General features: G+C 35.2%; 1 protein-coding gene across 1 annotated transcript in view; it reads left to right on the top strand.

Moving 5' to 3' along the window:
* TRPC4 (transient receptor potential cation channel subfamily C member 4) overlaps positions 1 to 13,500 on the top strand; it is a 153,445-nt gene that overhangs the window by 58,411 nt on the left and 81,534 nt on the right. Inside the window, exon 3 of the mRNA XM_060079796.1 lies at positions 9,179 to 9,697. Coding sequence (XP_059935779.1) covers positions 9,179 to 9,697 — 519 coding nt within the window. The remainder of the gene's footprint in view (positions 1 to 9,178; positions 9,698 to 13,500) is intronic.

The raw sequence follows: 13,500 nt of genomic DNA, 5'->3' as shown, positions 1-13,500 counted from the left end.
TACCATAAAAATATATAACCAATGTAATTTAAAATGAATATTAACTTTAAAAAAGTAGAAACAGTTATTAATGTTACATTATTTATATTTATATACTGGATGTATCACTGACCAAAGCTTGGGTAAAGTTATTATAAGTAGTTTGTATGAGAGCACTTAAAGGAGATAAGAGAATCATAAATTGTATAATCTGCACTCTCATTCTTCACTTTTCCCACAAACTCCTCTTTTTATTTTATTTTTTTTACAAACTCCTCTTTCAAAAACTTGATATTTATCTCTTCTTGTAAAAAGCTAATAACAACACCTTCCCTTTCTCCTGCCTCCATTTAAAGAAAAAAATGCCAGGTTAATGACAGCTCAATTGTACTAAAGGGCATCATAGAAATCATAAGGTTTGAGTTGGGTCTTGAAGGTTTGGTAGAATTTGATAAGTGGGAGGGATAAGCAGAAGTCAACAAGAAAACTATGAAAGGAAAGTTTGACACTGAAATGATTGGGCCATGGGATGCCTGTCAGGGTGGAGTACAATGTAGATTTGAACACACAGGGTGGGACATGATTATAGAGGCCTTTGTTTATCAAATAAAGTAGTTAAGATATAATTAGGTAATACCAAGGACAGTCTCTGATATAAAGTTAACTCATGTTTAAAGAACCTAAAATAAGGAGCCTTTACGTAAATAACTATGCTACAACTCTCCAATGGGACAAAATGAGACCTCAGGGGCAACCCTCCAAATTGATGCATACAGCATGCATTCAAGTTAAAATATTCAATAGCATCATAATATTTCATGTAGAGATATTCCACAATTTGTTCAACCTTTCTCTTTTGAAAAACATTCAGGTGATACCCAAGTTTCTACCATGACAAACAATGATGATATATATACATAGTTTCAAGGTGCCTGATTTTCGGTAGGAAGGGTTTCCTAACTAAGACTATGGTGCTTAGAATTTATGTAAGTGCCAGAAACTTTCCAGCAAGGCTGTTATAATTTGCATTCCTCTTGTTTTTGATGAATGTGGATGCATCAGCTCCTTAAATTTGGCAAAATAATTGTAGTTCATTATTATTTTATATTTCCTTTCTCTGTCTATTAATGAGAAAGATCATTCATGTTTCTGACCTTTATTTCCTTCCAGTTTTATTGAGATAAAATTGACATACAGCACCGTATACGTTTATGATAACATTAAGCATAATTATTTGACTTACATAATCGTGAAATGATGATCATAATCCATCATCTCATACAGACACAAAATAAAAGAAGAAAAGATTCTTCCCTGTGATGACAGTTCTTAGGATTTGCTCTCTTAACAACTTTCATATATAACATGCAACAGTGACAATTATATTTATCATGTTACACATTACATCGCTAGTACTTATTTATCTTGTAACTGGAAGGTTGTACCTTTTGACTGCCTTAATCTATTTCTCCCTCCCCCAACTCCTACCTCTGGTAACAAGAAATCTGATCTCTTTTTCCATAGGTTTGTTGTTGGTTTTTGTTTGTTTGTTTTTAAGTATAATTGACCTACAACCTTATGTTAGTTCTTGGTTCACAACATAGTGACAGATGTTTCTAACATTATAAAATGATGACCATGATAAGTCTAGTTACCATCTGTCACCATACAAAGCTATTACATTATTATTGACTGTATTCCCCATGCTGTACATTTCATCCCCGTGATTCATTTATTTCGTAGCTTATATTATATTTGTGCCTCTCAATTTCCCTCACCAATTTCACTCACCCCTGACCCTCTTGCCTCTGGCAACCACTTGTTCATACTTACGGTATCTGTGACTCTGTTTCTGTTTTGTTATGTTTGTTCACTCGTTTTGTTTTGATTTTCTTCTGTGAAAATCTTGGGTCATTCTACTTGAGAATTGTAAAACCAAATATGTAGTTTTCCATATTCTGTGTTTCCAATCTTGCTTTAAGAGTTCTCCCCAACCCTTGGGCTATACAACTATTTTTTAAAATTCTTTTTCTAAACTTGTGTTGCTTTTTGTTTTTACATTTAAATATTTACTCTATCTCAAATTTATTGTTATGAAATGAGATACACACTAATTTTGTTTGTTTGGGGTAGAAAATTGTTTCAATAAATGAACCACTATTTCCAATTGAATAGAAATTTTATTTTTTCACATATCAAGTTCCCATATAAAATAAGAAGTAATTCTGGGGACTTCCCTGGTGGCACAGTGGTTATAAGAATCCACCTGCCAATACAGGGGACATGGGTTCGAGCCCTGGTTGGGGAAGATCCCACATGCCGTGGAGCAACTAAGCCTGTGCACCACAACTACTGAGCCTGTGCTCCACAACAAGAGAAGCCACCGCAATGAGAAGCCCACGCACCAAAACGAAGAGTAGTCCCCGCTCGCCATAACTAGAGAAAGCCCACGTGCAGCAACGAAGACCCAAAGCAGCCAAAAATAAATAAATAAATAATTTTTTTTTAAAAAAAAGAAGTAATTCTGGTCAAAATTCTATTCAACTGATCCCGTATTTCTTGCTATATTTCCTTGGATCATAGCCTTCATATCATAATTTTTGAAACACTTGGTTATATATTCCTCCATATTAACTAATAAAATAGTTTTATCAAGTTATAAACAAAATAACATAAGTAAAAAAGATTCTGAATAAAATGCACATATTTATTTTGAGACAATCTACATAATTAAGATATTAGGTCTTCCTATTCAGAACATAATATTGTATTTTCCCCATATTTTGGATTTTTGTGCAAGTTCATGTATGAGTATATATGTATGTGTGTGTATGTGCATGTTTATGAAAATTTCAAGTTCTAAATAACTGATGTTAAATTAATTTTTAAATATAACTCTAAGTTGAAACTCCCTTATGTTGGTTTGAATTAGAAGGTAGTCTGGGTGATTGAGAGAGGTAAATTTGATATTCATAATCCTGAGTTTCAAGAAATGTAGGTTTCAATACATTATATAAAAACAAAGTTAAGGGCTTCCCTGGTGGCGCAGTGGTTGAGAGTCCACCTGCCGATGCAGGGTACACGGGTTCGTGCCCTGGTCTGGGAAGATCCCACATGCCGCAGAGCGGCTGGGCCCGTGAGCCATGGCCGCTGAGCCTGCGCATCCGGAGCCTGTGCTCCGCAACGGAAGAGGCCACAACAGTGAGAGGCCCGCGTACCACAAAAAAAAAAAAAAAAAAAAAAAAAAAAGAAAGAAAGAAAAAAAAAAAACAAAGTTAAAAAGCAAGATGAAACGTGAAGATTTTAACAAATTTTTATTGAAGTACTTGAAAAAAAATTCTCATAAATTTTCAGTTACTGTGCTATCAACTGGAGTATAAAAATAGTTTTTGAGTCATAGAAATTTCATGTTACAGGGGATAACCTCTTTCATATAACAGAAATATTAAGGGACTTTCAAAGATAATATAACTAATTGAGTACAGCCAGATTAGAATATGGATCTATTTAGTCTTAATAATTTAGGATACATCAAATAATATTATATAAGTAAATTTCTTTTACTCAGTTTATACAACCCAGTTTAATAAGTGCTGAATGCAAGGGAATGAATTCTTTTAAATTGGTTGAATGTCACTCCAGGATGAATTTCTCTTCTAGAAATGTATACTTCAGGATTAATAGTTCAAAAATGTATATGTTAGTCCAAAGAGACATTTCTATATTTGGGTAAGATGTCACATATGCCTCAGACTGGTGCCGAGTGATTTCAAGGTAAAGCATTTGGTTGAATTTGAGAAAAGCTATCAGTTTATGGGTTAATAGTTAATCACTTACACTGATTAATGGGTGTTAATTAGCTTATGTGTAGGTCAGTCATTGTGAATGCTATGTGACATGAAAATGATTCAGTTAATAATGTAACTAATGTTATGATAAGGCTGAGAAAAAGACGTTGAACAAATATTCATTCATAAATCTTAGAAGAAAAGCCAGAGCAAACTTCCAGTTATGCAACATAAGAAACAGGGACATAAATTTAGTTTCCAGATCCTCTTTTAACTGCCTCTTCTACTTAGTTGTAGATTAGTGGGTCAACTGTATAATTCAATCGGTTGGAATTTGTTAAACGGTGGAATGTGTTGTTTGTTTACGAGTAATGTGAGTATATATTTTCATGCATGTATGTTTGCCTGGGTGTAGTGTTATGTCTGTAGAGTTTACTTCAGCTAAAATAAGTCAAGCATAGTGTGATTTTTATCTACAGGGTTATCCTCATGATCTTCATATCTATCCTTAAATATGCCAAATGGCAAATTTGAAAAATTTGGAAAAATACAATATTTCTATCAAAACCATTTTTAGGTAATAGCTACCAAGCACTTCTAGTGACCTATTTATTTATTTTAATGTTAGAAAAATATGCTTTTCACTTGTAATGTTGGCACCACAAAAGGAAAGAGGGAGAGTTGCATATTGAAGATACTGAATAAAACGAAGAACAGGATGGAGACAGAAAATAGACTGGTGAATGAAGCAAGAAAAAGAGGGAGCAAGCCCATTTTCTGCATTTTCTAAATGTTTCTGAGATCAAATGCCTTATATTTTAGACTTCTTTAAATTTCTGAGTATTTAGTAGATAGCAAAGTGGCTACTCAACGGATAAATTTCTCAGCTGCAGGAGCTCAGCAAACAGCAGTCTCTCAGCTTGCTGCCCTCTTCCTGTCTTCAATATCACCATCTTCCAAGGCAAGAGGTAGTGTGGATGGCACTCTCATCTTTCCAATGAAGTCAGTAAGAAGTGGCCTTTTATCAATTGTTATTCATAGCCAGCTAACAGACCGAAGAGAGGGGAAAGTTCATTGGCCCTTATTTGATTTAGGACTTCTCTGAAAGTCCCCTTTCAGGGCAAGATTTTGAAAATGTGCCATTAGCACATGGCCATTCTGTAATGGAACTCTGAATTGTTTAGTTCTGTTGACCAGCTTTCCCTCCCAGCAAAGTAGACATTAAAGAAAGTGAAATCTGAACTGGCAGGTATCTCAGGGCATCTGGACTAGACCGCTCTTATTTTCTGATATCTTTGCTTCAAATTGTTCTATTCCATGCTTGCTCTCCCTCACACCCCCAGCACCGCTTGATGGGTCATATGCACAGCCTCTCCTTTTCCCTTCCTACAACCCTAGTTCAGACTGAACTCGTTACCAGGCTCTGTTATCTGCCTCTACCCATTTATTCTTAATTCAATAATCAAAATATGCTAGCGTGATGTTAATACTTCAGAATTACTCCATCACTCTCCTGGTTCAATTCTTCTATGACTCCACCAATGTCTACAAAATAATGTGATTCAAAACCGTCCCTCATCTTGCCCTGATCTACACTGAGGCATTTTATGATTATTTATCTCTATATGATTTATCCCATACTCTAAAGAAAGTATTTGCTATGAATCCATCTTTCTTATTTTCTTCTTCTTGTTGTCATTTTTCCTGTAACTTTTCTACATTGCTAGTTCCAACCAATCTTAAGTTTAAATTCCTCCTAAAATCCTTTTCTAGTTCTAACAAGTAAAAATAATGTCTTCTCTAAATTCATTTCCCTTTTGCTTTATTCATACTCTCCTTAGGGAATTTACTAATTTTTTATGCTAAAACCATTTGCATAGTATTATACTGTGTGTGTGTGTACGCAGGTGTGTGGGTTTGTGTGCACACGCACCATATTTTTAGGACTAAGGAGAATAATTATGATTATCCTCAGAGAAGTATAAAAGGCCTTAGGCAAATTCAATACCCAACCCTGATAATAAATAATGAATAATCCGATTCAAATTGATTGCTTAACAAGTTGAATGGTGTAAATAAATAGATGGATAGATAAATTGATAGATAAATAACTGGGAATACCAAGTATAATTTGTGGTGGGCATGAAAATTGGTATCACTGCTTAAGAAAATCGTTTGACCCAGAAATTCCATTGCTAGATACAAGACCAACAGACATGGACAAAAATGTGCATAGGAGCAATATTCTGGATAGCCAAAGACTAGAAACCACACAAATATCATCAAAAATAGAATGGTAAATAAATTGTGCTATATTCATAAATCAGAATTTATGAGGAATTGAAGTAACAAAAACGATTGCTACTAATAATATGAATATATTTCAAAGAGCTAATGTGGAATGGAGAAAGCTAGACATAAAAAGTACATACTTTAATTTGTTTATATAAAGTTAAAAAGTATGTGAAAGTAATCTGTGGTGACAGCAGTTAGATTTGTGATTACAAAATGGAATGACTGGGAGGTGACAAGAGGGAGGTCCCTGGGGTGCAGGCACTCTTCTAGATTTATCTTTTATAAATTTATTTATTTTATTTTTGGCTGCATTGGGTCTACACTGCTGCGCGTGGGCTTTCTCTAGTTGCAGCAAGTGGGGGCTACCCTTTGTTGCGGTGCATGGGCTTCTTCTCATTGCAGTGGCTTCTCTTGTTCTGGAGCACCGGCTCTAGGCACGCAGGCTTCAGTAGTTGTGGCATGCGGGCTCAGTAGTTGTGGTGCACGGGCTTAGTTGCTCTGGGGCATGTGGGATCTTCCTGGACCAGGGCTCAAACCCGTGTCCCCTGCATTGGCATGCAGATTCTTAACCACTGCGCCACCAGGGAAGCCCTCATCTAGATTTTTGTCTGTGTCTTGTCACACAGGTGTGTTCACGTTTTAAAAAAGGTTTCAAGGGCTTTCCTGGTGGCGCAGTGGTTGAGAGTCTGCCTGCCGATGCAGGGGACACGAGTTCGTGCCCCGGTCTGGGAGGATCCCACATGCCGCAGAGCGGTTGGGCCCGTGAGCCATGGCCGCTGAGCCTGTGCGTCCGGAGCCTGTGCTCCGCAACGGGAGAGGCCACAACAGTGAGAGGCCCATGCACCGCAAAAAAAAAAAAAAAAAAAAAAAAAAGTTTCAAAATGTACACTGATCTCTGTGCATTTTACTGTATGTATGTATGATATACCTCAATAACAAGTTCAAAATGAATAATTATTGCAATGAATCAAAATATATTGAATAAAATAAAGGAAGAATCCATGGGTTCATTAGTAATACTCAATAATTAAGAGGAGAAGAGAGCAAAATTCTACATACATAAGAATGCCAATTACTAAACTTAGAAGTGATGGAAGAATAAGAAAATCCCCAATTTTCAGACTCCATGTAATACTTGATTCAGGTGTGTAATTAGCACTCAATAACAGGCAATTGTTTAAGTGTTTTTGTTTTATTGTTATTTTTCAATGCAATGCTTACCCTCTGGGACCTGGATAAACAATCACGTGTGCCTGCTGGGCTGACCTGTCAGAGTCCCAGCAGACTACTGTCTGTTAAGTATATATAGTTTATGTGTTTTGTTTGAATATAACTGGTGAAAGTGATGTGTTTTTTTTTTAAAGCAGTAGTGATTTGGGGTTTTTTTGAGTTTTGTTTTGCTATTTCATTCCATTCTTGACCAAAGATTCCTTTAAGTCGTTTATTATGGAAAATTGTCACACTAACTTAAAGGAAGGGGTGGGGGAAATACATAAATTGTCTTCTAAAAAATTAAGTAAAATACTGAATACGTTAAAAATATGTATATATATATATAGTGTGTGTGTCTTATGAAATAAATGGATATTCAAAATGGCCAGATGAATTAAAAGCATTTGAGTTTAATTATTCTCATATAAAGATAACACCTCTACTTAAAAGTAGTGCTACTGAAGTTTCATATGACTTTCGTTTTCCTCTACATAGTTGTTTTCTTTTGATCCTTTTGTGGTTTTAATCATATTTGACTAGCAGCATATTTTAATGTGACGTGTCATCACTTTTTATGCCATGCCTGTTTAACTTGTCCTTATGTAGCATTTATTTTCATAGAGGCCTTTATGACTTTGCACCAGCAGGAAGAAATACTAAACCAAAAATTGTAAAGCAGCAGGGTGTAGTGCAGTATGTACAGGCCTGGGTGTCAGACAGATGGACCTAGGTTTAAATAGCAGGATTCCCACTTACTCACCAAGAGACCATGTCTATAAAATGTGAATAATGAATAGTGAGGGTGGATGTGCTTTAGGCCTACTAAATAGTGCCTATTAAATTATTTTTGTCATTACCATTCCTAGAGTATAACCCTAAGGAAATTGTTCATAAGTGCATTGGTGAACTGGTTCACTGGGAAGCATTTCTTTCTTTTTTTTTTCTTTTTTAATAGCTTTATTGCGATATAATTCACATACCATAACATTCACCCACTTAAAGTATACTATTTGGTGATTTTTAGTATATTCACAGGGTTGTGCAACCATAACTACAATATTAGAACATTTTAATCACCCTCAAAAGAAACTTTGTGTCCTTTAGCAGTCACCTCCCATCCCTTCCATTACCCCCAAGCCTAGGCAATCACTACTTTCTCCATATACAAATTGGCCTATTTTTGGATATTTTATAAAAATGGAATCACACAATATGTGATCTTTCGTGACTGGCTTCTTTCACTTAGCATAATGTTTTTAAGGTTCTTCCACAGGAAGCATCTATTTCTAATAACAGCGATGTTAGAATGGGGCACCTCTTGTCATCTAGAAAATATACCATAAAGGAAGGGATGAAAACAGAAAGCAGAGGGGCTAGCGCTCTTGCGTTCTGCTGCCACCTGTAATCGCAGGCTGGATCTTAGGACTGCAGAAGATAAAACACAAACAAACAAGCAAAAAACCTGACTGAAGAATTTAAAACCTTCTATTGCAGAGGAAGATCTTGGGTTTAAAACAAATCATTAACTATTTTGTAGCGTCTTTCTTATTATTTAGGGAGCCCATATCACTGGGAAAGAAAAGCAAAGATTGTCAGCCAGAAAATAAGTTGGAGGCAAAAAAGTCTTTTATCAAGAGTTTCCATAGGCACTGAGTTTAAGATATCATGAAATGTCACAATTCGGACTGAACAGAGAATAATGTGTCATTCTATTGCAGAGCTAGTTTTTGTTTAATTTTCTATTGTCTCTTGAGGGGAAAAAAGTCCTATCTCTCCTGCAAAAAAACCCATAAACCTGGCAAAAGACCTGTGAATCTTGTTCAACATTGCCATAGCGCGTTGCTTAAATTCACAGGCTTGAGCAAATGCGTTACTACTCACGACCTCTGCTTTCTTCTTTCTAGGTGCCTCCCATACTCCTTGATAAGCAGTTCTCTGAATTCACTCCGGACATTACACCCATCATTTTGGCAGCCCATACAAATAATTACGAGATAATAAAACTTTTGGTTCAGAAAGGCGTCTCGGTGCCCAGACCCCACGAGGTCCGCTGTAACTGCGTCGAATGCGTGTCCAGCTCGGATGTGGACAGTCTCCGTCACTCCCGCTCCAGACTCAACATCTACAAGGCCCTGGCCAGCCCCTCTCTCATCGCCCTGTCCAGTGAAGACCCTTTTCTCACAGCCTTTCAGTTAAGTTGGGAGCTCCAGGAACTGAGTAAGGTGGAAAATGAATTCAAGTCAGAGTATGAGGAGCTGTCACGACAGTGTAAACAATTTGCTAAGGACCTACTGGATCAGACAAGAAGTTCCCGCGAGCTGGAAATCATTCTTAATTACCGCGATGACAACAGTCTCCTAGAAGAGCAAAGTGGAAATGATCTCGCGAGACTCAAATTGGCCATTAAGTACCGTCAGAAAGAGGTGAGTTTTGCCAGACTTTATCCATCAAAATGCCACAGAATTTAAATGGCAGTGAGGGAAATTGGTACTCCAAAATTAGGTTGGGGGTTTAAAGCATTTTCTGTTTAACTGTAAGTGGATGATATTTGTTTGCCAGATTACTGATGATGAAACACATTGAAGAGGGGTGGTAAGTAGGTTAATAATTAGTGATGGTTTTTGACATCTGTGTTAAAATGTACACAGTTAATGTTGTGTGATGGTAAAACTAATGAATTTTAGAATCTCTGCACTGAGAGTTCTGGTTCTGCCATTTATAAGTTTTAAGTTTTGCTACTTTAGAGGGTCACACAGATCTCTTTGAGTTTCTGTTTTCTCATCTGCTTAAGGGGCTTTATATTTGATTATATATATATATATATATATATATATATATATATATATATATTTCTTTATACATATAAAATATTTTACTCACAGATTTGTAGGAAGTGTAAAATGAGTGGATGTGTGTGAAGGCTCTTAGTAAATTATAAGGTATGATCCTAATAAAATACATTATTAGAAGTTATTAACAAAGGAAAGCCATTAGTCCAACAGCAGATGAAAATACTAAAACTTCCTTCATGTCTGGCTTAGTTTCTTGATTTGTCGGGAATGAGAAGTTAAGAAGTCAATTGCAAATTGCAGAAGAGTAATACATTTTTCATTAGATTTCCATGGATTTGAACATTAAATAAGGAAAATTCAGATCTATTACACTTATCACCTAGTGTAATTGTTTTTTGTTTCCATCACTGATTTTGAGTAAGTTCTCAAAAATCCATTTACTTCTACCTCCAGAAAATATTGGTTTTCTTTTCATTGGTGAATTATAGTAATTGTTCTAGAACAAAAGTTGGAAAAAACTAGGTATGTAATATAAGATGAAAAAGAAAGAGAAAAAGAAACTTCTGAAAAACAATGTATTCATTTTTTTTTAACTTGGCCCTAAATATTCTACATTAGCACTGGCTGCTTTATCTATTGCTAGTTACTGAATACTTAAGATTGAAGATACCTGAATTTGCTTCTTTGAGTTTTTCCTGTAGTTCTTTGGCCAGTTGTCATGGGAGCCTAAAAGTAATTAACAATCTTTTCCCTGAACAGCAAAGGAAACAGCTTCTTTCCTGTGCATTCCCACTGATTATAAAATCACATGTACTAGTATCAATTCATTTTTTTAGGGTATTGTGTTTAGGACTCAGGGTTCTTTTTATTTTTAAGTGACTAGAATAATTTTAATATGCAACTAGAAGAAATTGATGAAAAATTTCACATGATTAAAGATTGTAAAATACTAAATATGAAACTTACAAATACACCAGATAGATTTAACTGATATTTATAGGACATTCCATCCAAAAAACAGCAGATTACACTTTCTTCTCAAGTGCACATGGAACATTCTCCAGGATAGATCACATCTTGGGTCACAAATCAAGCCTCAGTAAATTTAAGAAAATTGAAATCATATCAAACATCTTTTCTGACCACAACGCTATGAGATTAGAAATGAATTACAGGGGGAAAAATGTAAAAAACACAAACATATGGAGGCTAAACAATATGTTACTAAATAACCAAGAGATCACTGAAGAAATCAAAGAGGAAATCAAAAAAGACAAATGACAATGAAAACACAACAATCCAAAACCTATTGGATGCAGCAAAAGCAGTTCTAAGAGGGAAGTTTATAGCTATACAAGCCTACCTCAAGAAACAAGAAAAATCTCAAATAAACAATCTAACCTTACACCTGAAGGAACTAGAGAAAGAAGAACAAACAAAACCCAAAGTTAGCAGAAGGAAAGAAATCATAAAGATCAGAGAAGAAATAAATGAAATAGAAACAAAGAAAACAATAGCAAAGATCAATAAAACTAAAAGCTGGTTCTTTGAGAAAATAAACAAAATTGATAAACCATTAGCCAGACTCATCAAGAAAAAGAGGGATAGGACTCAAATCAATAAAGTTAGAAATGAAAAAGGAGAAGTTACAACAGACACTGCAGAAATACAAAGCATCCTAAGAGACTACTACAAGAAACTCTATGCCAATAAAATGGACAACCTGGAAGAAACAGACAAATTCTTAGAAAGGTATAACCTTCCAAGACTGAGCCAGGAAGAAATAGAAAATATGAACAGAGCAATCACAAGTAATGAAATTGAAACTGTGATTAAAAATCTTCCAACAAACAGAAGTCCAGGACCAGATGGCTTCACAGGTGAATTCCATCAAACATTTAGAGAAGAGCTAACACCCATCCTTCTCAAACTCTTCCAAAAAATTGAGGAGGAAGGAACACTCCCAAACTCATTCTGTGAGGCCACACCATCACCCTGATACCAAAACCAGCAAAGATACTACAAAAAAAGAAAATTACAGACCAATATCACTGATGAATATAGATGCAAAAATCCTCAACAAAATACCAGCAAACAGAATCCAACAATACATTAAAAGGATCATACACACAAACAAAGAAAGAAACTTACAAGTAATTGCATGCATTAGAACTGATAAAACATTACATATATGTTGTTCTCTGTTTTGTTCTTGAGCCACTAAAAATGTTCATTCCTACTGAACATTTTTTTCTTTGCTTAGGTTCTTTTGTATATTTTAGGAATATACAAAGGGAACTCAACTTCAAAGCCTACTGAACAAAAGCCATAAATTTAGTCCCTAGCTAGATATGTCAGAAGCAAAGTAATAGAAAGCATTTGATAATTTCTAACACTTCTTTCAAGATGCTTATACTTTTCGCTTATATGAAGTTTGGGAATTGGAAGGTAATAGAACCTAACATTGCAGCAGGGTGAAGGAAGGCTAAAAACATATAACATGTAATAAGAAAATAAGAATTAGTAATGTCTTTTAAAAGATACATTTTTAAAAGACCCTGCCTTTGCATTTTCTATTTTAATCTTTTGCGATTACATTGGAGAAAAAAATTAAAATTCTTACAGAGTTGTTCTGGAGTATCTTTTATTCAATATTAAAGAGCATATTTCCCTGGAGTTGAGAGTTTTTCCAGAGCAAAGTAATGTTGGATGGCTAATAGCATTATAAAATCGAGAATAAGATTTTACTTTCATATAAATTCTTTGAAATCATACGTTGCGTTTTATGAAACATATTCCTAAATTATTCAGAAATTACTGATTTCAAAATATTTAAGATCTTCTAGTAGGATCTTGTGTCTTAAATGAAACTCTGCTTTAACATAAATGTCTTGCCTTGTTACCATTTAACCACAAGTTTCCCTTATTTCAGTCTACAAAAGATTGAGGTTTGTCTTTGGTCCATCTCTTACATTTTTGGAATACCTTCCCATTAATCTTCACATGGCTGAGTCTTACTCAGTCTTTAAAGTTCATCTCAGGTCTCTGCTCCCCCAGGGAGATTCCATGAAGCAATCCCCCTCCATACAGTCTCTGGGATAAATGCCTTCATTATGCACATTCTAGATCACATTGTATTGCTACATTTCACTTGCCTTCTCTAGGCTGTGAATGTCAGGAACACATCTATCTCATTCACCAGTCCTACCTCAGTACTTGATAGAGCTCCATGTGAACTGATCTCAATATGTTCAATATGAATGCACTTGAATGAAGTTACAGAATTTCTTAGTTCTGGAAGGCTCCCTGCATGTTTCTTTGCCTGATTAATTTGCAGTGTTTAGGTTAATAATGGAAAGCAATGAAATACATTACTTTTTGTGAAAAGACTGTAGTTCACTCCCCATATAGCTCTTCAAATTAAAGTGAAAAAA

Source organism: Mesoplodon densirostris, chromosome 17 (genome assembly GCF_025265405.1).
Source record: "Mesoplodon densirostris isolate mMesDen1 chromosome 17, mMesDen1 primary haplotype, whole genome shotgun sequence".
NCBI lineage: Eukaryota > Metazoa > Chordata > Mammalia > Artiodactyla > Ziphiidae > Mesoplodon > Mesoplodon densirostris.
This window is presented reverse-complemented; position numbering and strand designations above follow the sequence as displayed.